This window comes from Gossypium hirsutum, chromosome A13 (assembly GCF_007990345.1).
Source record: "Gossypium hirsutum isolate 1008001.06 chromosome A13, Gossypium_hirsutum_v2.1, whole genome shotgun sequence".
Taxonomy (NCBI): domain Eukaryota; kingdom Viridiplantae; phylum Streptophyta; class Magnoliopsida; order Malvales; family Malvaceae; genus Gossypium; species Gossypium hirsutum.
In genome coordinates this window covers 53256272-53274348 of record NC_053436.1, presented here as the reverse complement: position 1 = coordinate 53274348, position 18077 = coordinate 53256272, and the positions used below count along the sequence as shown (strand labels likewise).

Below are 18077 nucleotides of genomic sequence, written 5' to 3'. Positions count from 1 at the left end.
AAAAGAGGGATAAGATAGTTCAAGTTATCCAACAAAAGCCATATCTTCTTCCCCATAATGAAAATCAACAGTAATGGCCACTGCATGAGTGACCCATATGGATATTTAAATTTGTGAGCCCTCAAAAATATAATAATATAGGGTGAAATGAGCTAGATTTTAGCTTCTTGACCAAACAAACCTCCATTAAAGATCTTGAAGCTCTCCTCCCAAGGTTCTTTTTTAATCAAAAGGACAAATAAAATAAGATAAACAGAAAAGAAAAAAAGAATACTGCTGGGATAGTAAAAAAATCATTTAATGGTAGTTGGCATTGTCAGTTGCTAGATCAAATGGGTATAATTATAACTAAAATATACAAATTAAAAACACTGAAAACAGACTTAAAAAAATAACCCCAAAGTGATATAAAGTTTTTTGCTTTTTTCTTAAAAAAAATTACTCCCTACATTGGATAGACCAGAGTAAGCAAAAGTTTTGAAGTTTTGAAGGAAGAGAGAAGAAAGGTGTTTTGTAATATTTTAACAGTAGCAGTGGCGGTGGTTAATGATCAAACAGCTCTCTTTTTGATGCAAGCGTGGGTATAAATGCAGGACATTTGCCATTACTCTTCTCTTTCACTCTGTCTTCTTCAAAATAGACAAATACCCATTTATTTTCTCTCACTCTAAAGTAATAAAACTCCCTCCTTTATTACTTTTCTTCTCTGGTTTTATTTGACTGTTTTGTAACAGAGTTGCTCTGTTGCTGAGCAAACACACACACAAAAGAAAAGTGCTTTGCAAAAATTCTATAAAAGCTTTAACTTTTGTGTGTCTGGGTGTGTTGAAAAAAAGAAGGCTTTGAATGAGAGTGCAGAGGGAGTACAATAAAAGTAAGCACAGAATCTGAAAATGGGTATCTTTCTCTTTCTCTACTTTTTGTTGAGGTCCTTTCTCTTTCTGGGAAAATTCTGACTAGGGTTTTGAATGTGAAGGGTGGCTTTATTTATTGTACTGAAACCAATGTTCTCTTTTGTTTTCTTGGACTAAATTGACCGCTTCTGGTGGACCTTTTTGCTTTCTTTCTTTTACAGCTTTTTTTTTAAACTTCCTTTTTCTGGTCTGTTCCATCTTTTTGTCCTGAAGAAGGCTTTTTAATTTATGCGAGTTTGGGTACTTCCAATTTTCAGTTGTTGCTTTTGGAATGGCAGATGTTTCAGCTTGTGGTACATAATTGCAGTTATGTTTTTTGGGGGGTTCACTAGTTGAAGTGCAGAAGTAGTTTTCTTGATACTTCTGAGCAGTTCTTATGATTTTCTTTTGGGGTTGGTGAATTTTAGCTTTTTAGGACTATAAATTTCTTATATCTTAAGTTTTCAGATCCCTTCTGGACTTAGCTTGAAGCTTGTTGGCAAAGTTATTGTGTATTAATATATGTCAAAGAATTAGATAATTTTCCCATGTGATATGTTTGTTGTTGTTCTCTTTACCTGTCTTTTTTGTGGTCTTTGATCTTTGGTTGATAATCTTGGACTAAGTGCAGTTGAGGGTGTTTTTAGGTAGTGGTCAAATCTTTAAGGAGCCTGACTTTGGACTATTGCCTAGGTGTTCAAACATAATTGTGGAGAAAGGCATTCAAAGTTATTCTGCAGTATTGTTGAAGAGGAATGGATGTAGGTGAAAAGGATAAATATGAGCTAGAGAAGAGAAATGACAATAGCTTAAACTACCAGACATCTGGTATGTCATCGGCTTGGCAGTTTGGTGGTTCCAATCTCACAAGTACTCCTATGAGTTTAGTTTCTAGTGATAATCCCTTGGTTATTGGTTCTTCATCTGCTTCAGCTTCAATGGGAGACTCGTTTTGTTCTAACCTTTGGGAGCACCCTTCTAATTCACAAAACTTGGGATTTTGTGAAATTAATGTGCAAAATGGTGCAAGCTCTTCAAATGCAATGGGAATTGGTAGAGGTGGTCCTGCCTCTGTGAGAAGTAGCATTGATAGACCATTTGAGATGGGATGGAATGCAGCAAGTTCAATGTTGAAAGGGGGTATATTTTTACCGAATGCTTCTGGGGTTCTACCTTCGAGCCTATCTCAGTTACAAACTGACTCAGCTTTCATCGAGCGTGCTGCTAAGTTCTCGAGCTTTAATGGGGGAAATTTTAGTGATATCGTGAACCCTTTTGGTATTCCTGAAGCAATGGGTGTCTATGCTAGAGGTGTGGGCTTGATGCAAGGGCCGCAAGATGTTTACACAATCAGTGGGGTTAAATCAATATCTGGTGTGGAATCTCAGAGAAGTAAGTTGATGACCACTGAAGCTTCTAGAGATTTGCAAGCTGAAAATAGGGCTACCCAAGAAAGCCCACTCAAGAATGAGAGGAACAGTGGAAGTCTTGTGAGATCAAATGAAGAAGCAAAACAAGGAAATGGTGGCTCTGGTAATGAGTCTAATGAGGCCGAGTCTAGTGGCGGTGCTGGTGGTCATGATGAACCTTCTGCATTGGATGGTACAGCTGGTGAATCTTCAGCTAAGGTTCTTAGTTCTAAGAAAAGAAAAAGGATCGTACAGGTAAAAAAAAAATGTTTACGAAATTCTTTCCCTGATCCACAATGCATTTTTTGTTTATACTTGATTTTATGGCAGGAGGCTGAGGTTGATCAAGCTAAGGGAAGCCAATCACCTGTCGAGGCTGCAAAGGATGGCGCTGAAAATCAACAGAAAGGAGACCAGAACCAAACTACAATGGTCAATAAGACTACGGCTAAACATGGAAAACAAGGTTCTCAAGCTTCTGATCCACCAAAAGAGGAATACATCCATGTCAGAGCCCGAAGAGGGCAGGCAACAAACAGCCATAGTCTTGCAGAAAGGGTAAAGCTTACACAGAACTTACTGAAAGCTTAGCAATATTTAAATCATCTGATTGGAGTTAATTGGTTATGACTTCAGGTAAGAAGAGAAAAGATCAGTGAAAGGATGAAATTTCTGCAGGATCTTGTACCTGGTTGCAATAAGGTATGCTTTCTTGGAGGGTATAGCTTAAGGAGTACAGTCAAATTCACTTCTTAGCCGCAGTTGGACCAGATAGTGTAGTTCAGTTTCTAGGGGTTTATTGGTTCTTGCAGGTTACAGGCAAGGCAGTGATGCTAGATGAAATCATTAACTACGTGCAGTCACTTCAGCGGCAGGTTGAGGTATTGGAGCATAATTCACAACTTAACTTTTCCACACCATTGGTTCCTTGGTGATCTAGTGTAGTTAGTGGTGGTATAGTGGTGCACACTTCGATCTTATAAAAAATGATCTGATATAATATATATACAAGCTAAAGTAACTTGTGAATCTTGTTAGATTGATGTATATATTGTTACAACCTCAGGGCTTATATGGTAGTATTCCTGAGCCTTTCATCAATTACTTTCTCTGATTTGCATATACTGTATAAGATATAACCATCAACTTTCCTTCACAAGCCTAATGTGTCACTTTATTTTCTTCTTTTGCAGTTTCTATCAATGAAACTTGCAACAGTGAATCCTCGGGTAGATTGTAATATAGAAGGGCTTCTTGCAAAAGATGTAAGTTGATCCATGTAGATTTAGCAATTACTCATGTCTATATGTCTCTTCTAATCCATTGAAGTACAGATTATTCAATCACGAGCTGGTCCATCAACTCTGGGGTTTTCTCCTGATTTATCTGTGGGTTATCCTCCGTTACATCCATCTCAACCTGGACTTTGTCCAGGTGGTTTTCCTGTCATGGGGAATAATGCTGATATTATTCGTAGAACTCTCAGTTCCCACTTCACACCAATGACTGGAGGATTCAAGGAGCCTAATCAGGTTTTACTTCTCTTCTTTTCTGTATAGTTCACACTTTAAGCATGTGTTTGGGTATATATAGCATCCAATGGTTAATTATTAGGAAACCTATGACTCTTGAGTCTTTGTAAGTCCTTTTGTTCTTTTATTAGTATATTTTAAAACCAAACTTGGCTTTAGTGCATGATATGATTGACATCTTGCTTAACTTCATGAGCGTATGAGGATTACAAATTTACTTACATTTTGGTTCCAGCTATCAAATGCATGGGAGGATGAGCTCCACAATGTTGTCCAAATGAACTATGGAACAAGTACTGCTTCTGACAGCCAAGAAGTAAATGGTATTTACTCTCTTTTATCAACACGCCCTTTGCAGCCTGTCATAGGCAGAATGTTCTCCAATCTGACTATAATTAATCTATTTCTCTTGCAGGTTCTCAACCTTCAGGTCATACGAAAGTAGAACTTTGATCCTAAAAGGTTTATAGCTCTATCCCAGGCAGCTCATTATGACCATCTACCTGTTACATTTATACCGCATTCTTGAAGGTAGCCAAGGACACGCAAATCACTCTTTCAAAAATTTGAAGTATAAAAATATGCAGTCACTATTTTCCTACCCTGTTCTTATTGAATAACCGAAGATGCTATTCACCTGGTTTTATAGCTAAGAATATCAGAGTCAACATTCGACTGAGGCACATGCTTGAAGGCTCGTCGTTCGTTAACTGTAATGTTAGGGAAGTGATACATTTGTATGATTGTATAGATTGATAATATGGAAATCTTTTGTGATATATGAGTAATGTGTTATCTAGTATTCTTAGATGATGTCTTACTGTAATTTAGTGATGAAAGAGATGTATTTTGTTCAGTTAAGAGATGTAAGTTGCAATTTGTTTATTAACTTTTTAAGGACACATAATGTTCTTCAATCTTACTACTCATTTTTTCCCCTCTTCGAAACCACTTACGGTTTTATTTCGTAACTAAGTCAAATGAATTCAAGTGTTGACTTACTTGATATTTTCCAGCTGATATCGATCTTTGGATAACCCTTTCCTTGTATAAAATATTTGACAGCATCCAGTCCAACAAAGAGCTTCCCAGAAAAAACCCAATGCCTCAAACAGGCCGATAAAACACACCGAAACCAGCTGATATATATATATATGTATCTTTTACTCTTATTTTAGGCCGAAAAGGGCCAACGCCAATTCCCGTTGTTTTCAATAGACAGAAAATGTCTTCCAACTCTAACTACTACTGTTCATTACTGAAAATCTGCACCGAGACCCGAAACCGGTCCCAGGCAAAGAAAATCCATTGCCACATTCTTAGAACCATAAAAGACCCTGAAACATTCCTATTAAACAATCTTGTTAATGCATACAGTAAATTAGGGGATTTGACCTACGCACGCAACGTGTTTGATAAAATTCCCCAACCAAATCTCTTTTCATGGAACACTATTCTTTTTACTTATTCGAAGTCTGGGAATCTTTCAGACATGAATGATATATTTAACCGCATGCCTAAGCGTGATGGGGTTTCTTGGAATTCCCTTATTTCGGGGTATGCTTCTCGTGCCTTGGTAACTGATGCTGTGAAGGGTTATAATTCAATGTTGGGGGATGAAGCAGCTAATTTGAATAGGATTACGTTTTCTACTATGCTTATATTGTCTTCTAGTCAAGGGTGTATTGATTTGGGTAGGCAAATTCATGGGCAGATTGTGAAGTTTGGGTTTGGATCTTATCTGTTTGTGGGTTGTCCTTTGATGGATATGTATTCAAAGGCGGGGTTTGTTTATGATGCAAAACAAGTTTTTGATGAAACGCCAGAGCGGAATGTGGTAATGTATAACACAATGATTACTGGGTTTTTGAGGTGTGGTATGGTGGAGGATTCCTGGTCGTTGTTTCACAGTATGCGGGAAAAAGATCCCATTTCTTGGACAACTATGATCACGGGATTGACTCAGAATGATTTGTATAAAGAGGCTATTGATTTGTTCAGAGAGATGAGGACAGAAGGCTTGGTTATGGATCAGTTTACCTTTGGAAGTATGTTGACGGCCTGTGGGGGTTTAATGGCCCTGAAAGAAGGCAAGCAAGCTCATGCTTTTGTAATTAGAACTAATCATATGGATAATGTCTTTGTAGGCAGTGCACTTGTTGACATGTATTGCAAGTGCAAAAGGATAGCGTCTGCCGAGGCAGTTTTCAAGAGGATGACCCACAAGAATGTTGTGTCCTGGACTGCACTGCTAGTCGGTTATGGCCAGAATGGGTACAGCGAAGAAGCTATTAGAGTCTTTGGTGACATGCAGAGAAATGACATCAACCCTGATTATTATACTCTAGGAAGTGTAATTAGCTCATGTGCAAACCTAGCAAGCTTAGAAGAGGGTTCACAATTTCATGGCCAAGCAATAGTTTCTGGCTTAATTTCTTTCACAACAGTTTCTAATGCACTTGTTACTTTATATAGCAAATGTGGAAGTATAGAAGAAGCTAACCGGCTTTTCAATGAGATGAATTTTAGGGATGAAGTTTCCTGGACTGCATTGGTGTCAGGGTATGCTCAGTTTGGTAAAGCCAATGAAACAATTGATTTGTTTCAAAAAATGTTAGCTCATGGTCTAAAACCTGATGAAGTTACTTTTGTTGGTGTTCTATCAGCTTGCAGTAGGGCAGGACTAGTGGAAAAAGGGTATCAGTATTTTGAGTCAATGGTAAAAGAACATGGAATCATGCCCGTTGTTGATCATTATACTTGCATGATTGACCTTCTTAGCCGAGCTGGAAGGTTAGAGGAAGCAAGATGCTTTATAAACAAAATGCCTATGCCTCCTGATGCAATTGGTTGGTCCACCTTACTTAGCTCATGTAGACTGCATGGTAACTTGGAAGTTGGGAAATGGGCAGCTGCATCCCTTCAGGAACTAGAGCCCAACAATCCTGCAGGTTACATCTTACTCTCAAGCATATATGCTGCTAAAGGAAAATGGGATTATGTGTCAGAATTAAGGAGGGGAATGAGAAATAAAGGAGTGAGAAAGGAACCGGGATGCAGTTGGATCAAATATAAAGGCAAAGTGCACATTTTCTCAGCAGATGACCAGACAAGTCCGTTTTCAGATCGGATATATGCTGAGCTGACAAACTAACCTCAAGATGATAGAAGAGTTAGTACTGTTCTATGTGAGATCAGAGATGCATACGTGCAGTGAGAGGCTTGCCAATTGCATTTGGGTTGATATTTATCCCTCCCGGGCTTCCCATACGGATAGTTAAAAATCTTAGGGTGTGTGGGGATTGCCATAATGCGACTAAGTATATTTCTAAGATAACACAGAGAGAGATACTAGTAAGAGATGCTGTCCGCTTCCACTTGTTTAAAGATGGAACATGCTCGTGTGGAGATTTCTGGTGATGCTGTTTTCTATGCCCAAAACTGATGATGAGTAGATCAAACCTTTGGCTAACTATTCAAATGACCAAATCACTGGATTATTCGCATAAAAAGGACTTGGTCTCGGAAGGTATTATCAGGAAGATGCATTGAATGTTGAAACAACGGTTATTATGTCAACGACTGTATTTGACAGGCTGCCGGCTGAATCCTGCCTGCCAAAAACCCACAAATATTTCACAGATCATTTGGTTCTGCTACATGCCAAGGCTAATTTTCTTTGCTACCTTGCTGTCTATTTCTCTAGTTCATGTCTCCATGGCTAATCAGTATTTCTGGGACTTCTGGGTACGTCAAAACTTGGAAAGGATTGCCTCTTTGACCAAAATCCTCCTCTACATTTCTCCCTTTTTTGTGCAATAGGGTTTCCACCGTTTAAAACTTGCTCAAGTTCCTTTAAAAGAGAAATATGAAATGTATCATGGATTGATCTTAGACTATAATAATGATAAATTTGTCTGAGTGAGTTGAACTTGAAAACATCGTCCTAGCATATCTGTCATCTCTGGTTAATAAGATTTATAGATTTGGTAGACAATTTGACAGTATAACACAAATTAAGTTTTTCTTTTTCCTTTCTGAAACAACTTAGAATGATTGATACTATAATAAAGGGGTGTACTTCATAAAGGCAGGTGCTTTAACTTAACATCGGAGTGAATCTGGGGTATCTTTTTTACATGGTGTAATAACTAGTTGAGGTGTTTGGCATCCTATTTAAGTGTCTTAAAATATTCTCAGCTATCTGCCTTGTACTACCATTCCCATGATGAAAAGCACTAACCAATGAGGCAGGCAGTAACCTATCCTGTGATATGTCTGAAGCTGACTTATTTCCACCTTTAACTAGGAATTTTTCAATCATCCAAAATGATTTCTGCCACAGGCCCTCTTGTCTGTGCTCTTTCACCACATTCAAGATATGTTGAATAGCATTTACTTCACTCAGCAGGCTCACACTCATGTGCACATCAACATTGTCGTCCAGCAAAGTACATATAGCTGCCAATGAAGCTTCAACTACCTCGTTATTCTCATGATCCAGGCATGCCAATAGCCTTTCGATAGCGTTTGCATCAATCAAACAAAATGTGGTTTCTGAAGAACATACCCCTCTATGAACTGGACACAGTAATGGTATCTTTCTCCTTTTTGATAAACTGGAAGATAGAAGCTTTGGCAGGTGGAACAAGTTTGTAAGCTTGGTTTTCTTAATTTTTGGTGGCTTTGATAGTTTAACTGTCTCTAATGAGAGCTTCTCTAGTCCAGTTGCTGATAATCTTTGAACTTCATCACTGGATGTCTTTGTGAGCAATTCCGTGAACACCGATGTGAGGTTGTGAGCTTTTGCTAAAAACAAGATCTGTGGTTCATACAGTGTAGTTGTGAATCTAACAAGAATCCCAACTAGGCCCTCTAAGTAAACAGTTGCATGCCTGCTAGTTCTTATTCCACTTCTTTGGATCAAAATGATTCTCTGAAGGATCGTGGGGACAACATTCTTGTGCAGAAGAGCAAGGTTGAGTGTTAGATTCTGTTGGGGGAGTTTTGCTAGGAATTTTGCTGAAACTGCCTGCTTCTCAGTGATGTGGTTAGTTTCTGTCTGGCTCTCAATTAAACTCTCAGGCTGCCCCCTGGTTTTGCAGAGCCTCTCTGCTAGTGTGTTACCGACATGTGATGCAAGGGTAATGAGTAGCTTGATTGCTGCAATCCCAAGTTGTTCATGTTGGGTATTGATGAGTTCAATGAGAGTGTAGCTTGCTTCAGTCTCATTCACAACTGAGACAATTGTTGCCATTGACTTGGGTGACTTTGTGAGGCATAAGAGGATTCTGATGAGATTGATGTCGAGTTCATGAGCTGTGGAGTTTTTAAGCATGCAGATAATGTTATAGACAACATAATCTGAACTTATCCTGTGGCCATGAGGATTTACTTGGATGCTATCATGCTCAACCCCCGACTCGAGAATATTAGCAAGTATTGCAGCAGCTTCTTTCTTTGAGTTCATTGGTTCATCATATATCCTACGAGCGAACATCTCTTCAGCCATAATTTGGACAATACCAGCTTCTACTAGTATCCGGGCATTTGGATGGTGAGATGAGATTTGTGCTAAAGCCTTAAATGCTGCCTTTCTGATAATGGTGTTACCACTTTGCACCATTTTAAAGAGACTAGGAGAAGCCCTCTCGGCCACATAAGTTTTGCTGTCATTACCAAGTATGATTTCCCCTAAGTAGCTTGCCATTTCCATTTGCACCTCCTTGGAACCTGCTTATTTACACATCAGCATACTTGTCTTAGACTTCAAAACACGTTTGACTTTTATGATCAAACTTGAACATTCTTCAGTTAATCTAACTGCCATTTAATGTGCAGTTTCTAAATAGTTCCCTTGAAATGTTGGTATCAGCTAACTAATGCTCTAAATTTATTATATGGAAGAAGGTCAATCATAAAGAAAGGTAAATTACCTACGGTTAGATGATTCAAAAGAGGGTCCAAGAACCCATACTCTGCCATCTGCTTTATGTTGTCTCGAAATCTCTCCAGGTTCTTTAAAATTTCATCTGCTTTTTGTGAAGCAAAGTGATCGACCTGATGGTTATATTTGATTCTGATCAGAATCAAAATGGCTCCAGTTGCTGACCCAATTTTTTCACCCAAAGCTTGACCTCTTGAAAGCTCAAGCAAGAGAAGCAATGATGCATGCCGAACGGACTGGTGGCTACTCGATAACAACGCCAGTAGCGTTGATAAATCCATTGCATTAGCAATCATTTCCTGCAGAAAATGTAAAGAAATTGGTGCATATCTCCTGGGAAAAGTTTTCTGAAGTCTTAGTGCTTACTTAAAACTTCTAGTTTCGGTGATAACAAATATAGTCAGGATCAGGAATGTTCATATCCACCACAGTTTGCAAAATTATGAAGGATATGTAATAGATATTCTGGTTAAGCTCTACAATCATGCATGCTGTAGTGTTCTAAAATATCTATAAATAGTAAAAATCCAAACCTTTCCTTCGTTGTCTTCCTCAGCCAATTGTAGTAATAGTTCCAGGGCTCCACATCTGACATCTCTATTTTTGTATCCGATTAACTTAATAAGCAATGGCAATATTCCAACACTAAGCACTTGTACCTTATTGTTCTGATTCCTTTTGCAGATATGTTGCAGATCTGTTATTGCCTCTAGTATCATATTATCCGAACTAGCCAAAGATAATGCCACACGAGCAACCTTGATCCTTGCAGCTTCATTCCTATCCTTCCATTGCTCTATTGTGGTCTTTAGAGCAACATTGGTGCTTAAAACCCTGCTCGTGAGCTTCATCCCTGTTGTTGGACAGATTATATCCTCTAGATGACTGAACGTTTCAAACCACTCCATTATCGCCTTCCTCTCATATGTCACTCCACTCTCAATGGTAACTGGGTCATCCATAATCTGCTTAGTCAATGGACAGAAGAAAGTGTCATACATAGGTTCGATATAATGAGCTACCTGTGGCAATGTGGACAAGGATTTGTTTACGTTCTCATTCTGGCTTTTCTGATTTGTAATTTTAAGGAAATCATTTAGGCATGGCATGTTCGAAGCTTGAGAACTTTCTGTGGAAACAGAGACTTCCACATTGACAGAGTAAAGATCTGAATCCATTGGCATTAGTTGTGGCATGTGAGAACTTTCTGTTGCCATTTTTGATTTCTTATGTGGTTCTTTTGCAAAAGACATCTGTGGTTCGAGCTCTTTGGTTCGTAGATCTTCAGGTTGCTTAACTTCAATGTGGACATTCTGCATTAGTTGTGGCATTTCAGAACTTCCTATTTCCATTTTTGATTTCTTATGCGGTTCTGTTGCAAAAGATGTCTGCGGTTTGAGCTCTTTGGTTCGTAGTTCTTGAGGTTGAGGTTGCTTAACTTCAATGTGGACATTCTGCGTTAGTTGTGGCATTTGAGAACTTTCTGTTGCCATTTTAGATTTCTTATGCTGCTCTGCTGCAAAAGACATCTGTGGTTCAAGCTCTTTAGTTCGTAGTTCTTGAGGTCTCTTAACTTTGAAGTGGACATTCTGCAGTTCCTCTGAAAGAGACCGGACTGCAGTTTCTGCATATCCCTCGCCCCCAAATGTTGCAGATGGTATCAAGCACAAACTCTCACCTATGTCTTTTATCACCCCTTCCAGCTGGCCTATGATGCTTCCAAGTTCAGAATCTGAAACTGGTTGGTTATTTTTATCGCAATCTCCCACAAGATCTTTTGCCAGATTGACATTCTGGGAAATAGTTTCTAAAATCTGTTTTGCATTTTTCGGGGTTTTCTCAGTATACTTCAACTCCATTATCACTGGAAAAACTCGATAAAGGTAGCATCCAGCTTCAAAGAAACTCTCCTGCTCTACTTCTATGCACTCTACTGATTCTGTGACTACTGTAATATCAGCCAACAAGGATTCAAAAAGACCAGCAAAGGCAGTGTTGACTATCTGAAAAAGGAAAAAAAGATCAAAAGAATTGAGATGTTGGATCAGTAATGATTTCTTCAAGCTATAAGCCAAGATATAAGTATTTTCTTTTTCTTGTAATTCAGAAAATAAGGCCAATATGCATAGTCCAGGATACAATCAAAGCATTGCTCATGACTTGAAGATGAATTTGCTTGTTTGACAAAAATAGAAACAGATGGTGATCACTTTGGTGATTTCATTTGTCTCATATGAACAAATCTCAGCTATATAATCATATCTATTTATCTAAAAGCATGGGATGCTTGAAGGTTCACCAGGATTAATTCATAGGAATCATTCTCATAAGTTGGCAATTTTCTAGTCTATGATTGTACTTCACCAATCTAAACATATCTTATCTGGATTCAAGTATCGGATGCAGGTATGCGTTTGGCATAGCTATACGTAAATTTTCTTTCCTTAATACAATTGCAGGATCGTATATCCATAACCGAATGTATGCAATATTTGATAAAGAAATGAGGAGTCTATGTAACATATAGTGTCTTGCAGATGATATTGAAACATGGAAATGCTAATAAGCAAGTTTTAATGGAGGAATAATTGATCCTGAGCCTCTAGATTGCTACTTAACAAAGAATTAAAAAGCAGTTACAGAGAGAGAAAGATTTTGGAAAAGCTCGTACCGACATCGTCAAACTGCAGCCGTCCGTGTATTTGGCGTAGTTGCAGAACCTGAAGACTTGAGAGTTTCTGGGAGTTACAAAGATGTTTTAAGAAAAAAGGTTGCTCATTGAACAAGTCTCTTTTCATGTCATCATCCATAAGGTGAAAATCTTTAATTTCTTGATATCAAAAGTCAAAGCTCTGCATTTACTTTTATTTTGAGATACAGATTACGTATGTTTTTATATGGTACTTTGATGCATATGCATATACATATACATATTTGGATATGGAGAAACAATCAAGACTTTTAAGGTTTAGGACTTGAAATTGGTGTTGACGAATTGTTTAATATATTTTCTAAAGTTTCATTCAGGGAGGGCCTTAGCCCCCTCAGATAAAATGGTTATATTGCAATTTTAGACTCATTTTAAAAATTATCAATTCAACTTAACCTTTTTACCGTAAAACTTTTAGATTTGACCCCAACAAGTTATATTTTATCTTGACCTCCTCAACCAAAAATTAATTTCTAGTTTCTTTCATAAACAAAGCCTCCAATAGGCTTTGTTTTCTTGGTGTCACCCCTAATTATTTTTTGTATCTTTCGTTTCAATTAGGAATTAGACAATTTGGTAAACAAAATCTTGTATTCCCGCATGCGTACTTAGAAATAAAATATTTTATTATTTCAACATTATAAATTATTTTCATCGGATTCCAGTTTTAGCTTAGACTGTTTCTTTGTTTATGTGTTGACTAATAGAAGGTGCTAACTTGTGATTTTGGAAAAAATGAAATATGGGTTAATTTAATTAAAGATATTAGTCCACTTTCCTCTTGACATGTAGACTAGTTCAAAGTGAGAAGACTTTGGCCTTCACTTTTAATATATGTATTGTTCATATTAGTAAAAGATTACTACCAGTTGGACTGTTACATCTGTGCATGTTACATATGCATAAATATGAGGGATAATAGCATATTTGGCCATTGTATGTCATCAAATCTTCTAATCTACTACTTATTTGAAAATGTTGATTTTGGTACTCAACTTTAATTCCGTCAATCAGGACATGTGGCTCAATTATTTTGTTATATATATTTTTTAAAAATATTTTAAGGACTTGAAATTAACTAGCCCAAATAAAATAAAACATTAAAAGTCACTATAATTCTTGTTATTATTAAGGAAAATATGAAACTTTTAGATTATATAAGCAGAGTTAGAGATTAACAATATTTATGGAATAAAAATATATATTATCAGTGTACCACAATCATTATTATTATTATAACCAAAAACAAGATGGCATTAATCTTAACTAAAGCTACTATCTTCTCCATTGAGCCATACACCAAGATAGAAAAAGATTTAATTTTGGAGTGGGTTGTTTGATTTTAGGGAGAATGAGACGAAAATCCATTAAAAAGGCTTCAATACTAACCCCACTGCACAAACAACATGCTTTTATTGTTATGAGAAAATGTATTCTTTTCTAATCTCTCATGCACCAAATCTTCATTTCATTACCATTTTGAGACTTGCATTTTTCTATTTAATTCAATTCTCACTTTTTTCTTTACTTCATCTTAACCTTCAAATTTTATACTTTACATATATATATATATTAGTTCTACATTTAATTTTTCAGTTTTTCAGTCTTTTTTAGTTTTCAGTCTTTTTTAGTTATTAAACTTGCATTGTTTGTCAATTCACTCTAAAATGAATGGAAAAGTTTATGTCTGTTAATTTTGTTGACCTGACAATCCATGTGTATGTCAATTAATTAATTTTTAAAAATTAAATTTTTTTATGTTTTTATGCTTTTTATAATTTTTAATAAATTGTATATTTTTTTAATTTTAAAGTTTTAAAAAAAATGATTAATTCTTATTGTAGCATCCACGTATATATCAAAATTAACATACGGTAACTTTTTCATTTATTTTTTAATAATTTGACAAACAATGTCAGGTCAAAATCTAAAAGAGACAAAAAATTAAATATAGGACTAACAATTAGGAATTTTGTAAATATCAAATTTAAAAAAAAATTAATAAGTATCAAAATCAAGTATATGAAAATTATCAATTTTTTGAAATTTTGATAAATAAAAAATTTTAATAAAATTTCAAACATATCTCACGCACATTAATATTTACCAATTTTTTTATTAATAAATATTATTCATATATTAAAAAAATTTATTTACCAAAGTTTTAAAGTAATTTCATATATCTGGTTTGGATACTCACTAAATTGTTTATTTGCCAAAATTTTAAATTTGAGTTAAGTTAAAAAAAAATAACGGGTCCTCATTTTAAAAAAGAAATTTCACAATCCCCTAATTTGATCAAAAGAAATGATGATTTGATGTATAACATATTCAAAAAAAATTGAATTGTTTTGGTGGATTTATTATGAGTTTGGGCGGTTTTGGACTAGATTTTTTTTAACATAATTGTTTTTTTATTTGGGATTAGATTGAGTTCGACTAGCTTTAATGGATTCAAATATTTTTAAATTATATAAGCTATAAATATTTTAATTTTGAATGTAATAAATTATTTTACTTTTATACTGTGAAAACACAATTAAATTTATTTTATAAAAAGTATAAATTATATATATTTAATAAAATTATTCTATAAAAAATAATTAAAGTGCTTATTGCATGTAAAATTTATTATTCTATGATTTTATATGAATTAACGGAAACATCTTTTATTGTTCATTATTTTATTATATTGAGAATAAAATAACTTTTTATCTTTCTTATTTAATTTATAAACCTAATGCTCCTATTCTAAAATATTTATTTCAGAACCCAAATAATATTCTCATTATTACCCAAACTCAAAATACACTAATTATACCCCAAATCTTAAATCCAAAATAAAAATAAATTAAACCCAATACCCAAATGCAATTTGTAAAAGTTAAAGCTCAATTTAAAATCTAATTTAATATATTAAATTTTTAATAATATTTTATATATTTCTAGCTATAATTATAAACATATATTTTAATATACTAAATTACACATTACTATTGATGTTATATCTTTTATTATAATCTATAATATAATAATTATTATATATATATTAATACTTATAAAATATATTATTTCTTTATATGGTATCATATCACATACTTTAATAGAAGAGTAGTACATAATATATTAATTATTATCATATATTGTTATTTATTATTATTGTAACAGCCCAATTTTCAATGGTGTCGAAAATAATGATTCGAGATCACTAAATCCAACGAGTGAGTTTGAAAATTTTATTATGATTTCATAATTATGAGTCAAGTGTGAATTTAGAAATATTCTTGAATTAGTGAATTTTGTGATTTAAAAGAATTATTAGGTTATTTAGTCTCAAAAATGAGGTATCGAGACCTCAATTTCATAAATCGAGCTGTAAATATTTTTATAAATATTTACAGAGTGTCATTGAGTTAGTATTAAAGTTTCGTTAGAAAATTTTAACGTTTTAATATTTAATTAATTAAAAAAGACTAAATTGAAAAGATGTCAAAATTTGCAAATTAAGGAAATGTGATTAAATAGTCCAAAAAGTAAATAAGGAGGACTTAAAGAGCAATTTAACCTAAATTATATAGGCTAGGCGACATGGGTATAGAAATAAACAAGAAAATAATGTGAACTAAGGACAAAATTGGAAATTTTGTAAACTAAACAAATAAAATAATAAATAAAAGAGTTTCTAGCAATTTCTTCACATATCTTCAGCCAAAAACAGCCATAGAAGAGCCCTTAGTGTAACATCTTAAAATAGGGCCTAGTCGGAATAGTGGTTTCGAGGCCACAAATTTGAGATAGAAATAATTGTTTTATCACTATTATGAAGTCCATTATGTGTATGCATGCTTATGTGAAAGTTTCATGAAGAAATTCTATGCATAAAATGTCTAATTGTACTTTAGGGACCAATTTGAATAAGATACAAAACTTGTGATCTAGAAGCTTTTAGCATGAAATTGCTTTAGATTATAAATTAGAAGGCCCTAATTAGCAATTTTTCCAATTTTTAAATATTTGGACAAAAATAGACATGCATAGGAAAAATTTGAAAGAAAGACTTTAAGGGCATTTTGGTCATTTGGTAATTAAATGAAATAAAAAGGGAAAATCAAGTGAAAATGTTGTCCATCTTCCTCCTTAGCTGCCAAAATTTGTGGAGAACCATAGCTAGGGTTTTCAAACTTTTCAAGCTTGGAAGTAAGTCCGTTCTAGTCCCGTTTTTAATGTTCTTTACATTTTTGAAATCTTCGTAACATGATGTACCCGTTTCTAACCATATTTTAAGCTAGGGTTCATGTTGGAATTTTGACCCATGCATGAGAAGTTTGTATTTTGATGTTTAATGGAAGAATGTGATAGTTTGATATGTGTTTAACATCTTTTACTAGGTGATTTTGCATGAAAACACCTTAAATGGACCATTTTGTAAAAGATGTAAAATAAGTAATAAAAATCTGATTTTGATGAAAATATAGGTTGTTATGAGTACAAGGAAAATTCGGCTAAGCTTGGGTAACAAAGAAAAAGCATGCATTTCATTTTACGAGCCTAGGGACTAAATTGTAAATAAGTAAAAAATTAGGGGTAAAAAGGTAATTTCATCAAAGTATAAATTATGGATTGATTTCGACAATGTGATTATTAAACAAGTTAAATTTGACATTATAGATAAAAAAACGTGATACGGGTCTTGATCGAGGGAAAAATAAAGTTTTCGACAAATAGGCTCGATTATCATCATTTTGTACCGAGGTAAGTTCATGTGTAAATAATGTGATGTATTACATGTTTTAATGCTTTAATATTATATGAATTTAAATGCTTATTTGCTATCATGAATTATATGCCTTGATATTCCATTAGTACATGGTTGGTATTATGGATATCATAAACGACATTACGAGTAAGTTCGACAGTGATGCGACAAGCAAGGAAACCCCGTTTGAACCTTAGGAATAGTCTAGTATACAAGTGACAGGTCACTAGAAATCAAGGAATCCGAACTCATTGAGCGGTTTGGGTTCGCGATATGTATATGTGACATCTGAACTCATTGAGTGGTCTGAGTTCATGATGTATGAGAGACATGTAATTTGGTTCCGGGTACTGGTCTTGTGTGTCCTACTGGTGGCTAGGTAGTCCTGAGTAGTTCAGATACTTGACAGCTTGTGCGAGCAGCCCGTGTAGTTACACCTTGACCGATAGCTTATATAAGTAGGCCCGTGAGTAGCTCCTTTGTGAGCGTTACATGTTATGAGGTAGCTTTGGCTACATATGTATATGTGGCATTTATGTGCAAGTTTTTTGTGTATCTAATAGTATTCCGAGTGTTCAATGGGTAATGCAATGGATGAGGTGATGAAAGTCCCAAAGAGGGCATGTTAAAGAAGGTATGATCATATGATATACTACGAGTAAGTATAGGTATGTACGCTAAACTCACGAGCCTTGCCTTGATAAAGGATAAATTGTGATGAGAAAGTATTTATATGAACACTTGATAAATAAGTCAACATGATTGAATGAGGAATAATCTTTATGGTTTATGTGATTATGTCTTTGTGTGATGATTGCTTACTATCATTG

The 18077-nt window shown here is 34.9% G+C and overlaps 2 protein-coding genes, 1 long non-coding RNA gene and 1 pseudogene across 9 annotated transcripts; 3 read left to right on the top strand and 1 right to left on the bottom strand.

The window, feature by feature from the left end:
* The first annotated feature begins 375 nt into the window (after positions 1-375).
* LOC107894995 (transcription factor bHLH49) lies at positions 376-4763 on the top strand. 7 transcript variants are annotated; one of them, XR_005908013.1, is made up of 10 exons: positions 391-897; positions 1587-2557; positions 2633-2860; positions 2939-3004; positions 3115-3183; positions 3496-3567; positions 3637-3834; positions 4070-4157; positions 4250-4365; positions 4484-4763. XR_005908013.1 is itself a non-coding variant. In XM_041086026.1 (9 exons), the coding sequence occupies exons 2-9, from the start codon at positions 1649-1651 to the stop codon at positions 4285-4287; spliced, it is 1668 nt and encodes a 555-aa protein (XP_040941960.1). In that variant the 5' UTR covers positions 376-672; positions 1587-1648; the 3' UTR covers positions 4288-4763. The 7 variants fall into 7 exon arrangements, 6 of the variants coding, with proteins under 6 accessions (XP_040941960.1, XP_016675650.1, XP_016675652.1 ...); XM_041086026.1 differs by having other exon boundaries at positions 376-672; positions 4250-4763; XM_016820161.2 differs by having other exon boundaries at positions 391-874; positions 4250-4763.
* Positions 4764-4793: 30 nt separating this feature from the next.
* LOC107894994 (putative pentatricopeptide repeat-containing protein At1g68930) lies at positions 4794-7621 on the top strand (annotated as a pseudogene).
* Positions 7622-7831: 210 nt separating this feature from the next.
* On the bottom strand, positions 7832-12757 carry LOC107894993 (putative U-box domain-containing protein 42). The gene is made up of 4 exons (XM_016820157.2): positions 12453-12757; positions 10315-11784; positions 9771-10080; positions 7832-9567 (listed from the first exon to the last, which is right to left on the bottom strand). Exons 1-4 carry the CDS (start codon positions 12456-12458, stop codon positions 7970-7972), a joined length of 3384 nt encoding a protein of 1127 aa, XP_016675646.1. The 5' UTR covers positions 12459-12757; the 3' UTR covers positions 7832-7969.
* Positions 11793-12688, top strand: LOC107894996 (uncharacterized). The gene is made up of 2 exons (XR_001683341.2): positions 11793-12187; positions 12319-12688. It is a non-coding gene; the product is annotated as an uncharacterized lncRNA (long non-coding RNA).
* Positions 12758-18077: the final 5320 nt, after the last annotated feature.

Excerpts from the sequence above, each read along its gene's own strand:
- LOC107894995 (XM_041086026.1), top strand. The coding sequence starts at position 1,649 with ATGGATGTAGGTGAAAAGGATAAATATGAGCTAGAGAAGAGAAATGAC. Across the intron at positions 2,861-2,938 it reads GCCATAGTCTTGCAGAAAGG|GTAAGAAGAGAAAAGATCAG; the intron begins GTAAAGCTTACA and ends TTATGACTTCAG. Across the intron at positions 3,005-3,114 it reads TTGTACCTGGTTGCAATAAG|GTTACAGGCAAGGCAGTGAT; the intron begins GTATGCTTTCTT and ends TGGTTCTTGCAG.
- LOC107894993 (XM_016820157.2), bottom strand. Across the intron at positions 10,081-10,314 it reads AGGAAGACAACGAAGGAAAG|GAAATGATTGCTAATGCAAT; the intron begins GTTTGGATTTTT and ends CATTTTCTGCAG. Across the intron at positions 9,568-9,770 it reads TTTGAATCATCTAACCGTAG|GTTCCAAGGAGGTGCAAATG; the intron begins GTAATTTACCTT and ends GTAAATAAGCAG.